The sequence below is a fragment of the Scyliorhinus torazame genome, chromosome 4 (genome assembly GCF_047496885.1).
Source record: "Scyliorhinus torazame isolate Kashiwa2021f chromosome 4, sScyTor2.1, whole genome shotgun sequence".
NCBI classification, from domain to species: domain Eukaryota; kingdom Metazoa; phylum Chordata; class Chondrichthyes; order Carcharhiniformes; family Scyliorhinidae; genus Scyliorhinus; species Scyliorhinus torazame.
The window spans coordinates 32,978,766-33,000,919 of NC_092710.1; the positions used below are offsets into that span (position 1 = coordinate 32,978,766).

The 22,154-nt window shown below is 45.5% G+C and overlaps 1 protein-coding gene across 5 annotated transcripts in view; it reads left to right on the top strand.

Moving 5' to 3' along the window:
* Positions 1–653: 653 nt before the first annotated feature.
* The window catches only part of LOC140410175 (NACHT, LRR and PYD domains-containing protein 12-like), a 127,547-nt gene continuing 106,046 nt past the window's right edge, over positions 654–22,154 (top strand). Inside the window, exons 1-4 of one of the 5 annotated variants that reach the window (XM_072498157.1) lie at positions 654–837; positions 8,733–8,965; positions 11,243–11,422; positions 19,876–20,045. In XM_072498157.1, coding sequence (XP_072354258.1) covers positions 8,755–8,965; positions 11,243–11,422; positions 19,876–20,045 — 561 coding nt within the window. In that variant the 5' untranslated portion in view covers positions 654–837; positions 8,733–8,754. Of the gene's footprint in view, positions 838–6,815; positions 6,968–8,732; positions 8,966–11,242; positions 11,423–19,875; positions 20,046–22,154 lie in introns of those variants that run through there. The other 4 variants (XM_072498156.1, XM_072498155.1, XM_072498158.1 and 1 more) reach the window with 4 other exon arrangements.

A 22,154-nucleotide genomic window follows, 5' to 3' on the forward strand; every position in this document is an offset into this window, starting at 1 on the left:
CTGGCACTGTGAAGCAATTGTGCTATCCACAATGCTACCGTGCTGCCCAGCGTACCGAGATAACTCGGAACGCTGGACTCCTTCTTCCAAAAATGTTTGTTTTTGTCATGGTCATAACAACGATATTGGAAGCTCAGAAACATAGGTAAGGATTCCCATGGAAAGAAATCTAGTGATAAGCAAAGTGAAGCTACATATTGGTCCTGACAATATTGAATCGAACACTGGATTGAATAGGCGAACTGAACGTCTGCACATTTCGTCCATCGCCAAAGTGTGTCAATTTTTCAACGTTTGAAACCACCTTATTAAAATAGAAGGAGAAATGCAAATACATCAAATAAACTCATGTAACATGTCAATTGAGTAGTTCACTGTCAACTTAATCGTGGACGTTTTATTCTCTAAAATCCACCAAGAGCAACCTTTGTCCCTTGCTATCAGCATCTTATAATGTGAAGTTAATAAACAACTTTTACGATGTCTAATGCAGTATCTGTGAAGTTCGGAATCGGTTCCAACTCCACGGGCTGGTTAATAAATCGATTGAATTGGAGATTAAAGTGAGTATGTCAACATTGCATATTTCATCCGAATGATATAATACTTTTACAAGGATGAAAAAAAATCAGAAACGTTTAGTTGGAAGAGTCACTCAGGTCGATATCAATAGCAGTTGCCTGTGTACAAGGAGTGGTTTTTCAGAGCAGATTGAAGGTCATCTTTATGGCTCAGTGCTGTGACTGACCTTTAGTTAGTACGTGTTCGTTTAGAAACAATTCACAACACTAATTTACACAGAATATCTTGAACCTGCATTGAACGCTTTAGCACAAGGTAAGAAATGGATTTAAGGAGTACAATTACTGTGCGCTAATGCACTAGAGTATGGTAATCGCCGAGCATCGGTGTAAGTATTGCTTTGCATCGACAAGGTTGGGTAAAAATCACGTAGAAGGACATAGATTATGTATTTAAAACGCTAATTAATTTCAGCAGATGCAGTGAACAGCTAAAATAAATAATCCAAATGTACGTGCATCAGAGTAACGATTGATCATTTCAGGAAGATGTGTACATATACTCTGTAGTTTTATTTAGAGGGGTTGGTTTGCAGCATTGAACCCCAGAGTCTGATAGCCATGGCTACAAACAGCATAACCCTAGTTAGTCTTTAACGTGGAATTTATTGTAAGGCGATTATAAATGCAAATCAGTGTTCAATACAACAGCACTTTTGCAAAGTAATTGTGGAATATTGAACACAAAGCTGCAAAGTTTTGTATTGGCAAGAGAAATAACCAATGAAAAAGCTCAAGTTTTAATTTTAAAAATAATCTAACTGCGTTCCTTTAGAGTATCAAAGAACGTGGCAAGCTAAATGAACAATGCGCATCGAGAGCAAGTTATATGGCGAAACATATTTTTTTCAGTTGTCATGCATTGTTTCGAATGTCAATTCGAAAATATGCAGACTGGGTAGTTACTTGACAAGTTTGTGATAAAAACGATACAGCCTGAACTCAGCGCCGCGATGTCCACTCATGCGCAGTTGGACCGGAGCCAACGAGCGCATGCATAGTGGCATTCTTCCATGTGGCGGCCGCAATGCCAAATGGCACAGGGCTACATGAGCCGGCGCGGTGGAAAGGAGGGGGGGCAGAGAGGCCAGCCCGCCGATCGCTGGGCCCCGAACGTGTTTCAGGCCACTACGGAGGCCCCCCCTGGGGGTTGGACACGCCCCCCGCCCCCGTTGGACCCCCCCCCTACCCCCACAGGCCAACCCTTCAACGCCGTGGTCCTGCCGGCTCAGAGTATGTTAGAACGGCGTAGTGGGACTCGGCTTTTTGTTGACGGCCGCTCGGCCTATCCACCACGGAGAATGCCGCGCACCAGCCCGTACCACGACCGGCGCAGCGCCGAGCACGCCGGCGAATTCCGCCCCCAGATCAGCCATGAACTTGTAAAATCACGAGAATGCCGGAAGGTCGAATGCTCTACTCCTGCTCTTTGCTCTTACGTTCATACAGAACAGCCAGAAAGAAAATATGACTAAACAATTCATAAGAGTGTGTCTCTTCAAGCGAGAACTAGGCCAAATAAAACAGGTTTTGGTGGATAAACGAACAGGAAAATAAACCTGGCAGATGGTGAGCATGGAAGGAGAATTGCAGATAACATAGGGAGGAATCCGGGGCGCGATTCTCCACTCCCACGCCGGTTGGGAGAATCGCCTGGGCCGCCAGAATTTCCGGGGACGCCGGTCCGACGCCCTCCCGCGATTCTCCCAAGCAGCGAGAACGGCCCGGTCGAGTTTCGCGGGCCGCAGGCTGGAGAATCGCCGGAGACACCCAAAATGGCGATTCTCCGGCACCCCCGCTATTCCGAGGCTCGGATGGGCCGAGCAGACAGGCCAAAAAGGCGGGTTCCGCCCGGCGCCGTCCACACATGGTCGCTGCCGTCGTGAACGGTACGTGAACGCTGGGGGGGGGGGAGGGGGGGGCGACCTGTGGGGGGGGGGGGGGGGGGGGGGGGGCGGGGTGGGGGGGGGGGGGGGAGGGCGAGGGGGGCTTCACCTGGAATGTGGGGTGGCCCGCGATTGGTGCCCACCGATCGTCGGGCTGTCCTCTCTGAAGGAGGACCTCCTTCCTTCCATGGCTCCGCAAGATCCGTCCCCCATCTTGTTGCGGTGCGGACTTAGCGAGGACGGCAACCGCGCATGCGCGGATGACGCCCGTTATGCGACGTCGGCCGCGTCATCTATACGGCGCCGCTTTTACGCGGGCGACAAGGCCTGGCACGTGTAGATGACACGGCCCCGATCCTGGCCCATTGTCTGGGCCTGAATCGGTCGGGACCGGGGCCGTTCCGCGCCGTCATGAAGCTCGACGGCGTTCACGACGGTACAGCCACTTCGGCGTGGAAGTGGAGAATAGCGCCCCCGGAATCATCTGGCAGCTGTTAAGAACCCCGCTGATGCTTAATGGAAGGGTGTCCAAATACTCAGAAGGGTGTTTGGAACATCGGTACATTTTCAGTTTGGCATATTCTGAGGAAGGAAATGAAAACTAGGGAAGAATCGTCCAGTCGTTTTTTTGATCAATTGATAAAGAATATCTATTAACTGAAAAGAAAAACACAAACAAGGAGTCTATGAACTACAACTGTGCACGTGACACCATTGCTGGCTACACAGTCTTACATGATTCACCTCTTTGTTCCCGACTACCTTGGTTTCCTGATCCCCGAGACGACCGCTGTTCCTAAACAACATCCAAAATTATATAAATCTATGATCTAAATCCAGGAGTTAATTACCACGGGCAGTTTATTTCTCCTCATCTGGGAAAACCTTTTATAGTGTCTGAAAATGCGGCATCTTCTTGGTTCGAACTTATGGAGTTTCGTTGCCTATACAGCAATAGCTTTTTTCAGGATTGTGTTTGCACAGCTCGGTGTGGCAGTGATGATAGCTGCTGCTACATTGCCACTTTATGCAGTTATTGTGCTGTGTAGATATCATTATTTTCCTTTAGTATCACCCAACCCATCGAGTCCGACCTTGCGTATGTGCCAGTTTGCTTATATTTCAACTTTGAAGTTATCCAATCATTTTCCGCTATTAGCAATACGTAAACATCAGTGTCTCACTAGTACGTTATTTCAGTGGTCAAAACCCCTTCAGAAGGCACCGTTACCAATGTCCCCCTTTTGCTTTATGTCCCTGATTCATTTTTAATCTTAATTTTCACCAATTCTTTACACAGCATGCGAATGATGAACACTGACGATGGGTCGGTTATGAGCCTATCAGGAACACCCAGGGTAAATTATGATTAAAGATAAAATACCAGACTAGCACATTTACTGTAAACTTAAAGATACAAAATACTGATAAACTTCCAGGAGACGCAGGATGCCTGACGCAGGATGGGTTGAAATCCACTGCCAAAGCTTGTTCGAAATCCTCGTTACGCTTCCTCGCGCACTCATGGAACCTTGGGTGCGATTCTCCACTCCCACGACGGTTGGGAGAATCGCCTGGGCCGCCAAAATTTCCGGGCACGCCGGTCCGACGCCCTCCCGTGATTCTCCCAAGCGGCGGGAACGGCCCGGTCGAGTTTCGTGGGCCGCAGGCCAGAGAATCGCCGGAGACACCCAAAATGGCGATTCTCCGGCACCCCCGCTATTCTGAGGCCCGGACGGGCCGAGCGGCCAGGCCAAAACGGTGGGTTCCCCCCCCCCCCCCCCGGCGCCATCCACACCTGTCGCTGCAGTCGTGGGCAGTGCGTGAACGCTAGGTGGGGGGGGGGAGCTGCCTGTGGGGGGGGCCGAGGGGGGATCCTGCACCGGGTTTCGCCTGGAATGTGGGGTGGCCCGCGATCGATGCCCACCGATCGTCGGGCCGTCCTCTCTGGAGGAGGACCTCCTTCCTTCCGCGGCCCCGCAAGATCCATCCCCAATCTTCTTGCGGGGCAGATTTAGAGAGGACGACACCCACGCATGCGTGGGTTGGCAGACTACAAGGCCTGGCGCGTGTAGATGACGCGGCCCCGATCCTGGCCATTTGTCAGGGCCTGAATCGGTCGGGACCGGGGCCATTCCACGCCGTTGTGAACCTCGACGGCGTTCACGACGGCTTGGCCACTTTGGCGTGGGAGTGGAGAACCCCGCCCCTTGTATCCAAGTTAACTGAAGAAAACCGTGGAAGTGACGAATATGATATAAAATAGTTACTTTAGAGATACTAGTTAATGTAATGTAGAAATAAGCCACTTTGATTCTGGCAGTTAGGGACAAAGGGATTTGAGACCGCATGGAAAAAGCAGGAAGAGATGTGTCTATGAGAGTGATGCTGCATTGATAGGGGCCAGAGAAAGGGATTGGAAGTGAGCCAATCAGAATAGATCAAACAGGTCAGGAGGGATATAGGCTGACATATGGGCGTCGAGTATGTGAAACTTGATACCATTTGAATTGATTTGCAGAGATCCCTTTGTTTCTTTGTTCATTCGCTTTCTGGGATATAGGAAACTGGATGTCTCTTATGTTTCTATGAAATGAATCAAGCTTGCAAGCTAAATAAATAACTTCTTTTTACGTGCGAATCCATCTCAACTTTTATTGAGGCCAGACTGACAGAGAAATAAATTTGGGAATCAACATTTGGTGCCGAAAACCGGGATTTCTCAGGGCGGTCCTGATCCAACTGCGAAATCAGAATTAGACTGATTATGAACAGGAGGATGGGGAACAAAGTGCCCTCAATGTAGAACTGGAAAACGACCGTGCATTGATTGTTCCCCTCTTCTTATCGTCTGATTAGTCTGGTCACTCGCGGTTGGCACAGAAAGACCGCCTCGACGAAATCACAGGTCAGTCTGGGGATTAGCAATTTAATTGATGGGATTTCATATTGTTGTTTCGGCTTGGGTTAGGGTTTTGGGTTGATGGGACATCTCAAATGATGATTCAATTCCAAGTATAAGGGTTCAGAGGCTGATGTGACTTCAGTAATGAAGGTTCAGTCTATTATATGGGTTCAGGGGCTGATGGGACTTCAGTAGATGAAGGTTCAGTCCAGTATAACTGTTTTTAAATCTGAAGATGGTTCAACTCTATGTGTGAGTGTTTTAAATATATAGTTGATTAAGCTAAAATTGTCTCCTTGGACTGTATTGGCGAAAAACGCAGTTCCGAGGTCTAGTTGAGATTGTGAGGAATGCTGCATATTGGTTGAAGCAGAAGTCTCTCAAAGGGTTAACAGCAGCAGGCGAAGCTGAAAACAGACAGTGCTTCTCACTCAGGCTTTGAGATAACTGTAGCAGCCTGTAGTGTAATCGGATACCTTTCCTTTGAGTCAGTGAACACCAGCAAAGTTACGTTTTGAATTAATTAAAGGAAACCAGTGAGTTTCTCCACCTCTTTGATAAAAGTTATTATTTTCGAAAGCAATTGATTGAAATTGCCAGAATCTTAAGTTTTACTTACTTGAAATAAGGTTTATCTCATTTTATCTGGAGATTAATAGAAACTTAAAGAAGATCATGGACACCATTTTAAAAAGTGTCAATCTGGAGATGATAGTTGATTTTGCTAATACTTATGTGTATGTAAAAGAAAAAAAAACTTGTTAAAAGAAAAATTGTTAAGATAAAGAAATAATTAAGTTGTAAATGCTATACAAGTTTGTGTTAAGCAAATTGTAAATTTAGTTCTGAGTTGAGATCAGAGCTAAGCTTGCAAGTTGCAGTAATTCAATTTGAATTTTCAAACATTTTTAAGTTTAAAAAAAAAAAAAGAGCAAATATAGAAAAGAAGGACACAGATCTTGAATGCGTTGAATAGCACATTTCAAAGGCCCATAAATCTTTATGTTATCTTAGACCTAAAACCTAGGAAGACTGAAGAGCCAGAGCAATTTCTGGAGCGTTTTAATGAAATCTACCGGGGGCAGTCAGGCGATTTGCTGTATCAAAATGGTCAGAATTCCCCTCAATACTGTGCTATGTTAATGCATTGCCTACCACCTTCTGTGGTTATTGCTGTGAAATGTAATAACATGAATTGGACAGAGAACGACCCTTCCCAGATGGCAAGGGCAGTCAGATTTTACTGGAAGGAGGGTGTAGGCCAAGAAGGAGGCTCAGTTACAAAGGTTAAGACTGAGTATGTAATGAAAACGGATGATCTGCGACCCCAACAAGTGGCAGAAATGGTAGTTTACCAGCAGGAGCCCCAATATAGTGACTTTGGGTGGGTGGATCAGCGAAGAGGAGGATGAGACAACAGTGCTATATTTCTATCACCCCCCAGTGGTGGACGTTAGATGTTGAACAGTCACTGCATCACGTTACTCTGGCCGATGACAGAACTGGACGAAATAGGGAGTTGGAGGACAAATACCGGCCATTACTTGAGACCGAATGGCCAGTCAAGGTTACAGCCACAGTCACGGAAAAAGAAGGTACAGCCGATTTTGTTACTATATCACCACATTTATGGCCACAGTCAGCTTCGGTAAGCCCTCATATTACACGTCAGGTCCATAACCAGTACCATGCCAGGGATATGGGGTGAATGGTCAGCATCTTACCGCAGCTCGTCAGAATAGGTATGAGATATACCTTTTGAACAATCCACGTCTGACATTTAAATACTGTACCACTATCAATCCAGCCTGTTTTCTTAGCGGTCCCCCTGTCCATGAGGACGCGCCTGGTCAAGAATGTTTAGCCTTGATTCAGGAAACTACCACAATAAGGGGCGATTTGAGTGACATTTCGTCAGAACAACCTGACATGATTATGTGTGGTCAAATATCCCACCGGGGTTTAGTTAATGACCTACTGCAGGCCCTCCGTATGCCAGCGCAGATTTCCGTTATTAAATGCGCTGCCCACACGAATGGTACAACCCCAGTTGACGTTGGTAATGAACGAGCAGATCGTGCAGCGCGAACAGACGCGCAAATTCAGCAAGTGATGGTGCCTAAGATGTTAAGTCAGACTAAACGATCTACTATAAATATGTCTGCTTCTGACAAGTCAATGCCAACCATCCAAGACGTCATAAGGTTACAGGAGGACGCTCCTGAGAGTGATAAACAAATGTGGAAACGGTTAGGTTGTACATATGATTCTGTTTCCTCTTTATGGACCACGCCTGCACATCAGACTTGTATGTCTGATTTGCTGGCTTTATGGGTCATTGAATGTGTACACTTTGCAACTCATTGTGGGGCTCGAGGGTCTAGTGATTTGTTGCTGGACACTTGGTGGCACCCTAAAATGCAGGGGTTGGCCCAAAGTATCAGTAATCGGTGTTTGATTTGTCAGCAATATAACACCGGAAAAGGTATCCCTTGTGGGAAGGGGCAAACCCCGTTGCCCAGTGGTCCCTTTGAGACGCTCCAAATGGATTACATTGAGTTGGAAAGGTGTCAATGTTACAAATATGTTTTGGTCATTGTGGATGTGTTCAGCAGATGGGTCGAGGCATATCCGACTATCGATAATAAAGCTGCTACTGTGGTTAAAGTCTTGATGAGGGAAATCATTCCCCGGTACGGTATACCAGCTCAGTTAAGTTCTTATAATGGGCCTCATTTTATTGGACAAATTAACAAGGAGTTTTGCTCCCAGTTGGGCATACGCCAGCAGTTACACTGTGCTTACAGACCGCAGGCAGCCGGGTTGGTTGAGAGACACAATCAGACCCTCAAAACTAAATTGGCTAAATTAAGAGCAGACACGGGACTGACATGGCTTAAGTTGCTCCCCGTTGCCCTCTTCCAGCTGCGGGTTAGACCTGCGGGACCGGCCCGGCTCTCTCCCGCCGAGATTCTTTATGGCAGGCCTCTTAGAACTCCCTGGAGCCTGCAGGTTCCCAGACTGGTTCAGTTTCATCAGATGAATGAAGAAATGACCGCCTATGTTCTAGCCCTCACGCAAGTGCTCAAGGAACTCCATGGCCAGGTCCGCGCGGCTCACCAGCCATTGCCCCCAGTACCTAGCTCACTTTCAGTCCAGCCCGGTAGTTATGTCATGGTCAAAAATTGGACTAGGAAGGGGTCGGAGCCGCGATGGGACGGGCCCTTCCAAGTTCTCCTTACCACCCCCACAGCAGTTAAAGTGGAGGGGCGAAGTGCTTGGGTCCACCTACATCACTGTAAATTGAGTCCATCTCCACTACTGTAAAAGGTCGGATACTAACCTGCCTCCCTTCTCCAGTGCTATTTTACAGGTGTGGAGCATGATGGAGTGGCGGCTACGCATCGTCTGTCTGATAGTTGGCCTCACTTCGTTTGGCGTGTTATTGGCGGCGATGGACATGGAAAAGGGGAATATTATGTATCTGTGTAGCCTCAACCAATCTACAAGGATACATCACCTATGCAAAGGTGATGTTCTTCGCTGCCCCCATATACAAGGACATGGTATCAACTCATGGAAGGTCATCAAAGGTAAGGAGAATGCAGGAGTCATGAAGCAGTTGCACCGGTCCCGGCGATGGGAAGGGAACATTATATGGACATTGCCTTGTTTTTGGAATACATGTAAATTTGATTTTGGATGTGTTAAGAGTGGTACAATAAAGGTAAAATCAGGCTGTCAGAAGAGTGTAGGAAGAGGCTATGAGAAAGAGAAAGGGACTAGAGAGAGGACGGGGCGTATGAGAAGGGAAGTACAGCTAGAACGTAGGTTACCGGGAGATACACTTAAGTTAATTAAAGGCCAAACTGAGGAAAACCCGGGTAGTATGAATCTCTTCTACCAGATTTACCACCGCTTGTATGGCCAGGGACGGGTTGTCTGCTACCCAAACCCCGCAGCGGTGTCTGGGTTATTTTCTGTTTCACCGCTTTGGGGCACTCCCCAAACGGTGGTTCATTGTCAGCATTCCGAACCACTGCCCGATCAGGTCACTCTTCCTTACGATCCGGGTTCAGCACCACCGGCTATTTGCCTTCCCCTTCCTCGGGATAATTCCCATTCACAGTACGATAGGCTGCGACGGTGGAGGGCGTACATACCTAGCCACTTCACTCCCAATAGGGATTCCCGGTCGTACGAGAATTGCTTCAGCAGTGAAGGATATGGCTGTTTGCTGGTAGAGGTGGACACAAATATAACATGTCTGTTTCCCACCTGTACGGACAGGAGGTGCCATATCACCCAGGCGTCTGGCCAATGCGTTTGTTACAACACCACTTGCGTTCCATTGAACGCCGGCCTCCAGCTCCTCTGTGGCTGGGCGAATGTCTCTCATATCACTGTTGGGACTAGGGCTTTCCGCATTGCTGGGCGGCCCGAATGGCATTTCAAAGTTGGATAAACTGGGAGGTGTGGGGGGTTCCTTGGCTGTCAGTGATCGGAATTATTTTATTTGCGGCCTTACCATCTTGAGAAATGAAAACTTGGGAGCCCTCGGGGCAATAACCAAGGAGTTGTCTCAGCTACGGTTGTTTGCAATGCAGAACCGGTATGCTCTTGACTATCTTCTGGCCCGTGAGGGTGGGGTATGCGCCATAGTACAGGGCAAGTTTATCATGGGAGTTCAGGACTTGACCGCTAACATCACTAAATTTATGGATCGCATACGGGATCACTTGGATGGGATGCAGGATCCTGGCTCTTGGGGTAACTGGGGATTTGGAGGATGGAAGGACTGGTTGATAAATATGGCCATGTATCTAGTGGTAGCTATCGGCTGCATCTTTGTGGGCCTGGCCATCCTTAAATGTGTGATGGGTAGAATGCGGGGTGCACTGGATCAGATCACCGCCCCAATCACCGAAAAAAAAAATTTAACTGTTAAAATCCATGAGGGTGAGGCAGATGAAGGGGGGCTAAGACAGGAATTGGAAATGCAGCGACGGATCTTTTAGATGAGGAACCGTAGCTATGGATTGGATAGTTCGGTTATCATGGAATGATAAAAGGAGGGAATGACGAATGTGATATAAAATAGTTACTTTAGAGATACTAGTTAATGTAATGTAGAAATAAGCCACTTTGATTCTGGCAGTTAGGGACAAAGGGATTTGAGACCGCATGGAAAAAGCAGGAAGAGGTGTGTCTATGAGAGTGATGCTGCATTGATAGGGGCCAGAGAAAGGGATTGGAAGTGAGCCAATCAGAATAGATCAAACAGGTCAGGAGGGATATAGGCTGACCTATGGGCGTCGAGTATGTGAAACTTGATACCATTTGAATTGATTTGCAGAGATCCCTTTGTTTCTTTGTTCATTCGCTTTCTGGGATATAGGAAACTGGATGTCTCTTATGTTTCTATGAAATGAATCAAGCTTGCAAGCTAAATAAATAACTTCTTTTTACGTGCGAATCCATCTCAACTTTTATTGAGGCCAGACTGACAGAGAAAGAAATTTGGGAATCAACAGAAGCAGCATTTATGCTTGTGAAAATATTATTAACGCACTCATATTTGAATAACGTAACACAAACAAATGTGACACCATTCACATTTACAATGGTGGGTGGCACGCTGGCGCAGTGGTTGGCACTGCTGCCTCAAGGTACCAGGATGTCAAATATAATGAAAGCAACATACACGACAGAGTATCTGGAAATGCAGATTGTTAAGTTTTGTATAAATTCAATTGAAATAAAATGTAGTATGTGCAGTTTGAAAGAATTTAGCAAGGTCCAGAATGTTTTAACTTTCAATACATACGTTAACTGTGGCAGCTCAAAACCTGTTTCTGCTTGCCTTACAGTGATTGAATATACCACAGAAATGGACGAAAACTCTCCAGCACTGCTGGCAGGAGTTATATCCGCTCTAATAATTGTGGCAGTCTTCAGTAACTTTGTAACCTTTTATTTGACGAAACGGAAGTATAAACCGAAAAGAGATTACGCACAACTGCGGGGAGAAAACGGAAGTATAATTCCAGGTGAAATATTTAAGGCGAAACACGGCAAACTACAAACGGTTTGAGAGCGGAGGGACGAGGAAACGAAGACTAGTAATAAACATAGTAACGAACTCACAAATATTCCACTGCAAATGCATAGGAAGTGTAAAATGATAGGCTGGGTGATTACTATTATCAACAATGAGCGATATGAAGCCCAACTGGATAACTAGCAATTTGTGTTTATTTAACGTTAGGTGCCGGTACAGATTGCTGAAGTTAATTCAGGCAGAAAAATAATAACCAGTTAAACGTGTACAGTTACTTAAGGAGAATGAGCACATACATGTGAAACTCACGTTGTGTTCACGTAATGTGAAGATTCAAGGTTATAATTTATTTCTCTTCATGTCAATTGTATCTACTCTTTTTAAAAGGTATAAATAAAGTTATGATACACAAAATTAAAACTTAAGCAGCGGGGCAACCTGTGATAATTGGATATGAAATCAATGACTAAATGGCATGAAACAAGGTAATTGGTTGTCTTTCAGATTGGTGATTAGGAACAGTCTCTCCCAGACTGACAATGTTCGTTAAAAAAAAGCATTATTAGAAGCTGCGAATGCAGAAGTATCATGCACAGGTCTGCGCAGTTTGGAGGCCACAATGATACCTATGGCCGGAATTCACCTGCCGTTGGGGTTCTCGGTTCAGCCGGCACTCCATCGCCGCGGATTTCGCAGCTGCGTGGGGTGGTTTCAATGGAAACGCCCATTGGGAAGAGGCTGGAGTAGAGAATCCCACCGCCAGGAAATGCCGCGATGCCGTGAAACATTGGCAGGGGTGGGGGTGGGGGGGGGGGGGGGGAAATCAGCCCGTTGAGTACAAAATTCAGATAGGTTTTGAAACTGGATAATGTTCTTCATGACCACAACTGGGAATTTGTGGCGATTCACTGTTCCCGCCGGCAGCCCACCCTTACCGGCGTGTTTCCCGTCGGCGTAGAGTGGCATCAATGGGAAATCCCTTTGACAACCGCAACAATAGTGAATCCCGAAACCAGAGACCGACCTGCCGCCGAGCACCATGCGGTGGGGGAGCGTAGAATCCTGCACTTTAACTTTCCGAGGCAAGAGAAGCTGCATGTAAAATTATAGTGTCCTTCTCATGAATATCGGGTCTCTTAACTGAACAGCAAAGCAGCAATAGAGAACCAAATATTAAAGATTGTCGGCATCACAAAGGCTGATTGCATAATAAATCACTACGGCTGAAACATGAAATTTCAAAGACATTTCTTAAATTAAATATTTGGGGAGAAATCAGTACAGATCTCAACCTTGAAACTGGTGGCCGTCGACAATAGGACAACATACCAAATGGTTGAAAATAATGACACCCCGAAAAGCTAACGTGGTCCATGCCATTATATCGCTTATATTTGGTCGTCAGAAGGGACAGCTAAGTAATAATGTGACGAAAGTGATAATTATACTGTTAAAACAAGACGTCACTGCAGGTGTTCCTCGCGATAGTGTCCTAGGCCCAATCATCTTCAGCTGCTTCATCAGTGACCTCTCTTCCATTTTAAGGTCAGAAGTAGGGGTGTTTGCAGATTACTTAACAATGCTCAGCAGCCCATTTAATTGCTACCACTTCCACAAACATTCAATCCCTCCACCACTGACGAAAATTGACAGCCATCTGTACCATTTACAACATGCATTTAAGTAATTCATCAAGTTTCCTATGGCAGCACGTTCCAAACACACAACAACTAGCATCTGAAGGCCAAGAGCAGCTGATACCTGGGAGCCACATCACCTAGGGTTCCTCTCTAAATCATTCACCACCACGTTTTGGAAATATATCACCGTACCTTCACTGTCGCAGTGTCAACATCCTTGGATCTCCCTAAATAACTCCCTGTGTGTCTACCTGCACCTCAGGGACAGTAGCAGTTCAAGAATGCAGCTAACCAACACGTCCTGAAGGGCAACAAGGGATGGGCAATAGATTTTCACCTAACCAGTGACGCTGCATTGTGGACCCATATGGTGAGCCGTTGCTTAATTTGGATCAATTCCCATACGTGGGCAGCCTCCTCTTGGTGCGAGCAAACATTAAAAATGAAATCCAGCATCGACCCAAATGCATCAGTGCAATTTGCGGACGCCTATGGAACAGTGTTCGAAGACCGAGGCCTCAAATCCAGCACCAAGCTCATGGACTATTGAACAGCCGCGGTCCCAGTCATATTAAATGCTTCAGAAACATTGACGAGCTACAGCAGACACCTCGAATCGTGGAAAGAAACCACCAAAGTTGACACCTAAAAAGGGTACACATCCACTGGCAGGATAGGTGCACTAATGTGAGCATCCTCTACTAGGCTAATCTACCCAGTATCGAGGCACTGGTCTCGTTCGACCCGCTGCAATGGGTGGGTCAGATAGCCCGCATGACCACCACGAGACTCTCGAAACAAGTGCTCTACTCCGAGGTTCGCAATGACAAGCGGCCACCAGGAGCGAGGAGGAAACGCTACAAGGACACTGTGGAAACCGCCCTAAATAAATGCAACATCCCAATCGACACGTGGGAATCATTTGCCTCAGGACGCACAAACTGTAGCAGAAACAACTGCGAAGGCACCAGTCACCTCAAGTATCGCAGGGTGGAGCTCGAAGAGGTCAAGCATTAATAGCAAACCGAGAAGACACAATCTAGCGTGTCCATCCGACCTCATCAAACACCACTTGCTAAATATATGCCACAGTCTGTTGATCCAAGATTGGACATTCGGCCAACAAGGAACCCACCCATCTCCGCCGACTGGAAGCAAGTCATCTTGGAACCTGAAGGACTGCCGCAGAAGAAGACATAATTTAAATAATTTTTAAAAATAATATAAATCAAAAGGAATCAAGGAAATCGAAATCAGCGGAAGATGTGAAGTTATGCTGAATCAAGGCTGAGTTACAGAAGGTCTTATTTACCCCGCTTCAGGACTATACACAGGAGCGGGCACACCACATAATAATAAGTTGTTGTCTGTAATTGACCCTCTTCTTGATCTGGAGTAGTTAATCGTCTGGGCAATGCAGTTATGCTGGTTTCTGCAAAGAAGTACTAAAACTGCACTGGGCACATTATAATGGTTAAGAAATGGTGCCATGACGTCGCAGAAAGTGACACCATGGATCGAAAGCATGTGAATTGAGCAGGGTAAAGAAGCAGCCTGCCCCCTGTACTGAACACACTTAGTTCCTTATGCTTCTTTAGTTTGTCCGCCTCTGTGCCTCCGAGCATCAAACCTGCGGAAGCAACACAGAAACTGGCGGCGAGGATGCAGAAAGCACCTTCCAGCCAGCGGGGAGGCGGAAACAGGGCAGCATGGTAGCATGGTGGTTAGCACAATTGCTTCACAGCTCCAGGGTCCCAGGTTCGATTCCCGGCTTGGTTCACTGTGCGGAGTCTGCACGTTCTCCCCGTGTGTGCGTGGGTTTCCTCCGGGTGCTCCGCTTTCCTCCCACAGTCCAAAGATGTGCAGGTTAGGTGGATTGGTAATGCTAAATTGTCTTTTGTGTCCGCAATTGCCCTTAGTATTGGGTTGGTTTACTGGGTTATGGGGATAGGGTGGAGGTGTGGGCTTGGGTAGGGTGCTCTTTCAAAGAGCCGGTGCAGGCTCGATGGGCAGAATGGCATCCTTCTGCACTGTAAATTCTATTTTAAAAAAACATCGTTGGAAAAGTCGAGAAAAAGGACTTTGAAGAAAAACTCTCCACGTGCTCGAACAGAACAGGCTTTGTGGACGTGAGTAAGAATCACCCTGCAATGTGATAAAACGGCGTTTGAAGGATAGATCAGAATTCCGGGGGTATGTAAGCAACAGGTTGAAGTTCGTGTTGTGCCTTGTGTTCAAAAGATAATGCAACTTGTTCTGCTGAAAACACGTTGCGTACTCTGCTTACGAACGACCCTCCATGAGAAAGAAAAGGGGGAAGATTTGGGCGGCGTGGCACAGTTGGTGGAAAATGCAGAGCGATAGAGCACCTATATGGAACAATTTGATTACTTTCTGCCAGGTAATAAAATCTAAGATCTAAGGGTTCCAACATTCCTGAGCGCAAAGGGGGAGAACACAGAAACGGCTTATTCAGCAGGAGATTCCTTATCAGTAGTGCCAATCAGCTGCCATTAAGGAATGTTGCCTGCAGTACCTACCTGCAAAGAAGTTGCGAAAGTCTTAGTTTATGAGGTGGCAAGAGGGCAAGATGACCCAAGGACAATGGATAACAGAGTCTGTAAAACATCTTGAAGGGCATCCATTTTTGTGAACTGACAACGAAGCCTCATGCTGCCCAGTAAAGACCAATTGTTGTGCCTGGATTGTATCCAGACTAGGTGGTCTGTGTAACTGTTCGAATTGTATAAAGAATGGATATTTTGTTATGTTTAGCTGAGAGGCGCACGACATGTCTTGCAGTTACTCCCCGCTAGCGTACTACACTGTTTGACGTTTGGGGGAAACCCCAGTGTTGACCGATTGTTTTGGATTCATTTCCGCTCGCATTAATAAGTATCAAAAATCAAGCCTTCGTTGTATTCGCATGTGCTTCTTTGTTTAGTACTAAAAATATATATATCAACAAGTTTTTTGAGCTGGAGTATCTTATACTTCAAACGGGTAGACAATTTCCAGCACGATTTAGCCTAACAAGATGGAAGAATATGCATGTTTTCCTGAAAGGTCTTGCTCCAAAGATCTGCACAGATACACACGTAACCGTGATTGCTAACTTTATTTCTACATGACATTTGAACTGTATCAATGTGATTAATTGGAATGTATAGGATGAAAGGGACAGGCTTTTTTGTCCCTCTTTTACTTGGAAACGGTATTGCCTGTTAATTGGAAAGCTAATATCGTGTTGCTAATGTGATTGCTTCAGTGCTTTAATTGAATCATTTTTTAACGTGAAAGAAAGTTACTGGGTAGTGCTACTAGTCCTGACATTTAGCAGTTTTCCCTCATAGTCTGACAATGTGAACATTTTTGGGATGTTCGGCGGGACGCCAAACACTAGTGACATTAAATACGGATTCAAAGTGACCAGGACGCACCATAATGAAGTCACTGACTTCTGAAAAGACGATCGAGGGGTTCGGAGAAGGTTTAGTAATGTGCATATCTTTAACAATTAGTCAGAGATACCTGACCTCAGCAGATCTCCCAATAACTTGAAAGTTGCGAAAAGAGAACGGTGTACAACATATTAGAGTAAAATAAGGGCCCATGGTATTCGAGGCCATGTACTAATATGGATTGACGATTGGCTGTCAGGCAGAAGGCAGAGAGTTGGGATAAAAGGTTCTTTTTCGGAATGGCAACCGGTGACGAGTGGTGGCCCTCAGGGTTCAGTGTTGGGGCCACAGCTGTTCTCTTTATATATTAACGATCTAGATGACGGGACTGGGGGCATTCTGGCTAAGTTTGCCGATGATACAAAGATAGGTGGAGGGGCAGGTAGTATGGAGGAGGTGGGGAGGCTGCCGAAAGATTTAGACAGTTTAGGAGAGTGGTCCAAGAAATGGCTGATGAAATTCAACGTGGGCAAGTGCGAGGTATTGCACTTTGGAAAAAGGAATAGAGGCATGGACTATTTTCTAAACGGTGACAAAATTCATAATGCTGAAGTGCAAAGGGACTTGGGAGTCCTAGTCCAGGATTCTCTAAAGGTAAACCTGCAGGTTGAGTCCGTAATTAAGAAAGCAAATGCAATGTTGTCATTCATCTCAAGAGGCTTGGAATATAAAGGCAGGGATGTACTTCTGAAGCTTTATAAAGCATTAGTTAGGCCGCATTTAGAATACTGTGAGCAACTTTGGGCCCCACACCTCAGGAACGACATACTGGCACTGGAGTGGGTCCAGCGGACATTCACACGGATGATCCCAGGAATGGTAGGCCTAACATACGATGAATGTCTGAGGATCCTGGGATTATATTCATTGGAGTTTAGGAGGTTGAGGGGAGATCTAATAGAAACTTACAAGATAATAAATGGCTTAGATAGGGTGGATGTAGGGAAGTTGTTTCCATTAGCAGTGGAGACTAGGACCTGGGGGCACAGCCTTAGAATAAAAGGGAGTCACTTTAGAACAGAGATGAGGAGGAATTTCTTCAGCCAGAGAGTGGTGGGTCTGTGGAATTCATTGCCATAGAGGGCGGTGGAGGCCGGGACGTTGAGTGTCTTTAAGACAGAAGTTGATAAATTCTTGATTTCTCGAGGAATTAAGGGCTATGGAGAGAGAGCGGGTAAATGGAGTTGAAATCAGCCATGTTTGAATGGTGGAGTGGACTCGATGGGCCGAATGGCCTTACTTCCGCTCCTATGTCTTCTGGTCTTCTGGTCTTATCCCTACCATATCAGCCTCCTCCAAATGGACGAACAGAATGTTTTACGGAGACACCGAGTAAAATGCAACCAGAGAACAAAGGGAATTCACCAAATGTCGAAATTAATTCCTACTAATGTATTGAAACACCGCTACCCAAATCAAAAAAAAATCCATCGAGCACCACTCTTGATGAAGTGATAATTACATTCGGCATTCGACTTTTTGAGTCCTCCAAAGATTAAAGGCATAGTTTAAAGGAAAGAACCAGGTCAGATCTAACGGTGAGCTGGATTCTCCTTCGGCGAGATGCGCTGTTTCGCACTGACGCCCGCGGAATTCCCGATGGTGTGGGGGTGGCGACATTGGAAAACCCCATTAGCCGACTGCCGGGACGGAGGATCTCGCTGCTGGCCGGCACGCGCCGCTAAAGGAAACGGACGCGGCGGGACGGGCAATCCTGCTCCGTGTCGTCCAATGATGACAAGACTTTCTGGCTAGGAACTCCTGTACAGGATGGCAATCGGTTACTGCCACGATCATCGCACAGACTGGAATTGGTTAAGTACCTACTTTCCCATGTTGATGGCATCTGGTGTACACAGGTTGACCAACTGTTCGTCGTGAGAACTGATACATCAGTGCTAGATGCTACAGTTACTGGGAATTGAACTGTACAAGGTCCTATCCTGAACCTTCCTCAAACCCAGACACCAACAGAACCAGTTGAAAAAAACAACTGATCAATTTCACCAAGCAGAAAGGCAACTTCCAGTTAAAATGTCGACAACTGTCAAAACAACCGCCAGCAATGTTCGTGCAAAGTCCGATTCGCTGAAGGTTGAAACTAGTGCCAAACAGCAGACGCCTGAAGTTCGCAGGAAACCATTCAGAGAGCGACGACTCCAAAATGAACTCACCTATTGAGTATTGGCGTTTGATTATTGTTCAAGTTGCACTTGGTTTAATTAGTTGGGAACGGGTGGTTTAAACAGGAAGCAAATGTTGTGCATTTATATTAATTTCTGAGAAACAGCATTGAAGGTGAAATCAGAACCGCTGAATGATATATGCATAATATATGCTTGAATGAAATGTGTTTGGGTGCGCGTTTGGATGTTGCTGCAGGACCGGCTGTGGCGGACGAGCGGAATGGGAGCGCGCTGCGGTCTCCGCGGCTGAGGAGAAACAAAACCATGTCAGCAGCAACTTTCTGGAAGACAGAATAATCGGAACAGATACGTAGTGAAGTAGAACCTTCGAAATTAGATTAGAGCCATTTAAGAAAGCACTGTCTGATGAAGTGTATTCGAGGCAATGTTGGGAGACTTGTGATGAAGAGCGAAATTAGGGAAGGGGAGGGAGATTTTGGTGTTGGTCCATGTCAATATGAGAGATAGGTTGGAATTGAAACAACAATTCATGATTGTTTTCAGCGGCAGATGAGAGCACGAAGCAGCCGCGATATCGGATTAAAATCTCAAACCATATATAGGTGCACTTACTGAGCACACACATCCATGTTAATACTTAATTATTGGTGATGCATCGTGTTTGCTTTCCTGAATGAATGTGAGGCACTGATTGCTCTAATCTATAGACTACCAGCGATATTCAGTTTGACTAAAGATCCTCCCCTCGTTCCAATTATCTGTAGTTAGTGTGCCCTACGTACGCAGTTGCGAACGCTTACATATTTCACATTCCTCGTGGTAAAAGTTCTCTTTCCGTACCCTCAGTTCCGTCCACGCTACGTCTATAGCGTTTAACTGTTCTCCATCGAGTCAGTTAGTCAGCTATGATCAGCAGTCACAAATTTCAAACTGAATTGCTCGGAGTTTCATTCAATGGGCTCCTCTCTGTTTTACTTTAATATTCTAACACATTTAAATTACTGATATATTCGATTGTCTAGTCTTATCATCCAAGAAGGTGAAGAGCTCAAACTGAATATATCCTTTGCAAAGGTGAGTCGTCTTTTCAGTTTGAAAGTATACATTTTTTATTGTCAATGCAATTGGTTAAGAGTAACAATTATTTGTTGGCGGGACCGAAATTTTAAAAAGCCTTCATTTATACCTTGACAGAAATTTCATATCTCAATATGCTATTGAAGTTCGAGAGCTACACTGATATTCAGCTAAACAGAATTATTGATGTCGAGCGGAAAAGATTGGAACATACAATTGTAAATTGCGTGAAGGAAGTTAGTCAGATGCTTTACGATGAAACAGCATTTACCCACACAGAGAATGAGGTAGGTGATGGATGTTTGTGGATCCTTTAATGTGACATGGATAAAATGTTTGCCCACAGATTGAATGTCTTCCTTATACAAAATGAGCATCGCCAGTACTATGTTGTACTGGTTTAACTTGAGTAGTGAAGCAAAATAGAATCGTTGCCAATGCAAAGAACATGTATCGGACTTCGGTGAGATTTATTTCAGGCAACTTAATTCGTTCTTTCATTTTGTTGGTGTATTTATCAATGTTGCAAGGCTCTCTCGTACACAGCGTGGAAGTTCATTAACACAGTCAATGGAGCCTAAATATCGGCGAAATAACCTTTTTCCCGTGACAACCACAATAATTTTGCTCACAGCAGAACGAAATCTGTTCCACCTCATTATTTCTTCAGATAACGAAACATAAAACATTGGAACCAGCAAAGGCTAGCCAACGCAGGAGCATTCTTAAGTAACCAGAACTAATCAGACACAGCAGCCAGAATTCTCAAAATATATTTTCTGTGGGCTCGCCGGTCACCCAACCCGTTGTTTCCTGCCGGGGCGCCGTTACCTGGGGGCGTGATTCACGACACCCGCCTCTGGTAAAAGGGATTTCCCATTGAAGCCACCTACCCCGGCAGGAAATTGGCGAACCTGGGCGCGCTGTGGATGGAAACAGTGAATCCCAACCATTATATATATCTACCTAGACGTTGGTTACAGGTCTATCGAAGAGGAGTCGCACTTCCAAGGGAGATTACATGCAGGTGGTGCACTTCTCTAGATTGTAAATGTTCAATCCGTTTTTTCTTACATTCTTCACACATTTGTGGTCAACTGTGAACTCAATCTAATCCTGTTTAACACCATAACTAGGCCATATAGCATGAGGTTTCGACTTATCACCAAGGGGACAACGTTACCTGGGAGGCATTCGTGCAATGGTACTTTCTCTAGAAGAGTCATGAAAGGCGCAGTGTAAATCTCTAGGGATCTGGGCTTGAATGCCACCTGGGCAGATGGTTCAATTTGAATCTGATAAAAATAAAATATGGAATTAAAATTCTCATATCGTGAAAACATCCATCAGCAATATCCTTTACTAAAAGGACACCTGCTGATCTTACGTGGTCTGGACTACATGTGAATCCAGATAACTGGCAGCCTCTGACTCTTTAACGCTCTCTGAAATAGCGAGACAAAGTGCTTAATTTAGCGCTAATTAACGATGGGCAATATATGTTGGCCCAGATATTCACATCCATATACCATTAATGATATAAAATAAGACTTTGTTGCCATAAGGACTGTAGTCTTGTCACTCCAACAGCTTTCATGGATAGATGGACCTGCGGCAGGTCGATTGCCGAGAACTCGATCATGTAGATTTCTGTGCCCTCCTGATTTCCTCACAAACTGCCACAGTGTCAGAAAAATTGTCCTATTGGACTAAGGGAGACGTCGGCTGTGCTGCTACCGAGTGAGCTTTTATGATGGACATTGAATTCTGATGCCATTCCCAATCTCATGGCTTTATCTAGAGGAGCACTAATTACTTATCAAAAATAGATAAGTGACAATCAACAGGCATTTAATTCCGTGCCTGTGTTTGACCTGACGCTACGAGAAATCAAACGGCCCAGGTTCATTAGTGAGAATCCTCCCATCACCTCACTTCTGATTGTTTAATTCGTTGTCAGTACATCAGGCTGCATATTGATTAGTCTGTGGGATAGTCGTAAAATGTTAGCAAGGAGAACTTTGCAGAGTAACTGGTCAGGGTTTTTTGTTGGCGTCCCCAGAGCTCTGAGGTCCATGAGGTTTCTTTTAGGTTATATCCAGTCACAAACTGACGTTTAAATTGGCGTTTAAGGTCAATTCCAATGTAGTTAAAAGTTTCCATCATTGATATCTGCCTGGTGTCATATGAAGGTCAGACCTGGTGAGGCGACCAGATTCCATTCCTTGAAGAAAATTAATTAACCACATGAGAGATAATCAGTATTGTTTCATGATACACACTCATTATGTGATGGTGTACGAATTAAGTAATCGCATGATGGGAAAACTGGTCAACTATTCGGTCCCATGTAAGAAAAGCTGACCTAGCCATTTCAATGTACCAGACCCCTTTGT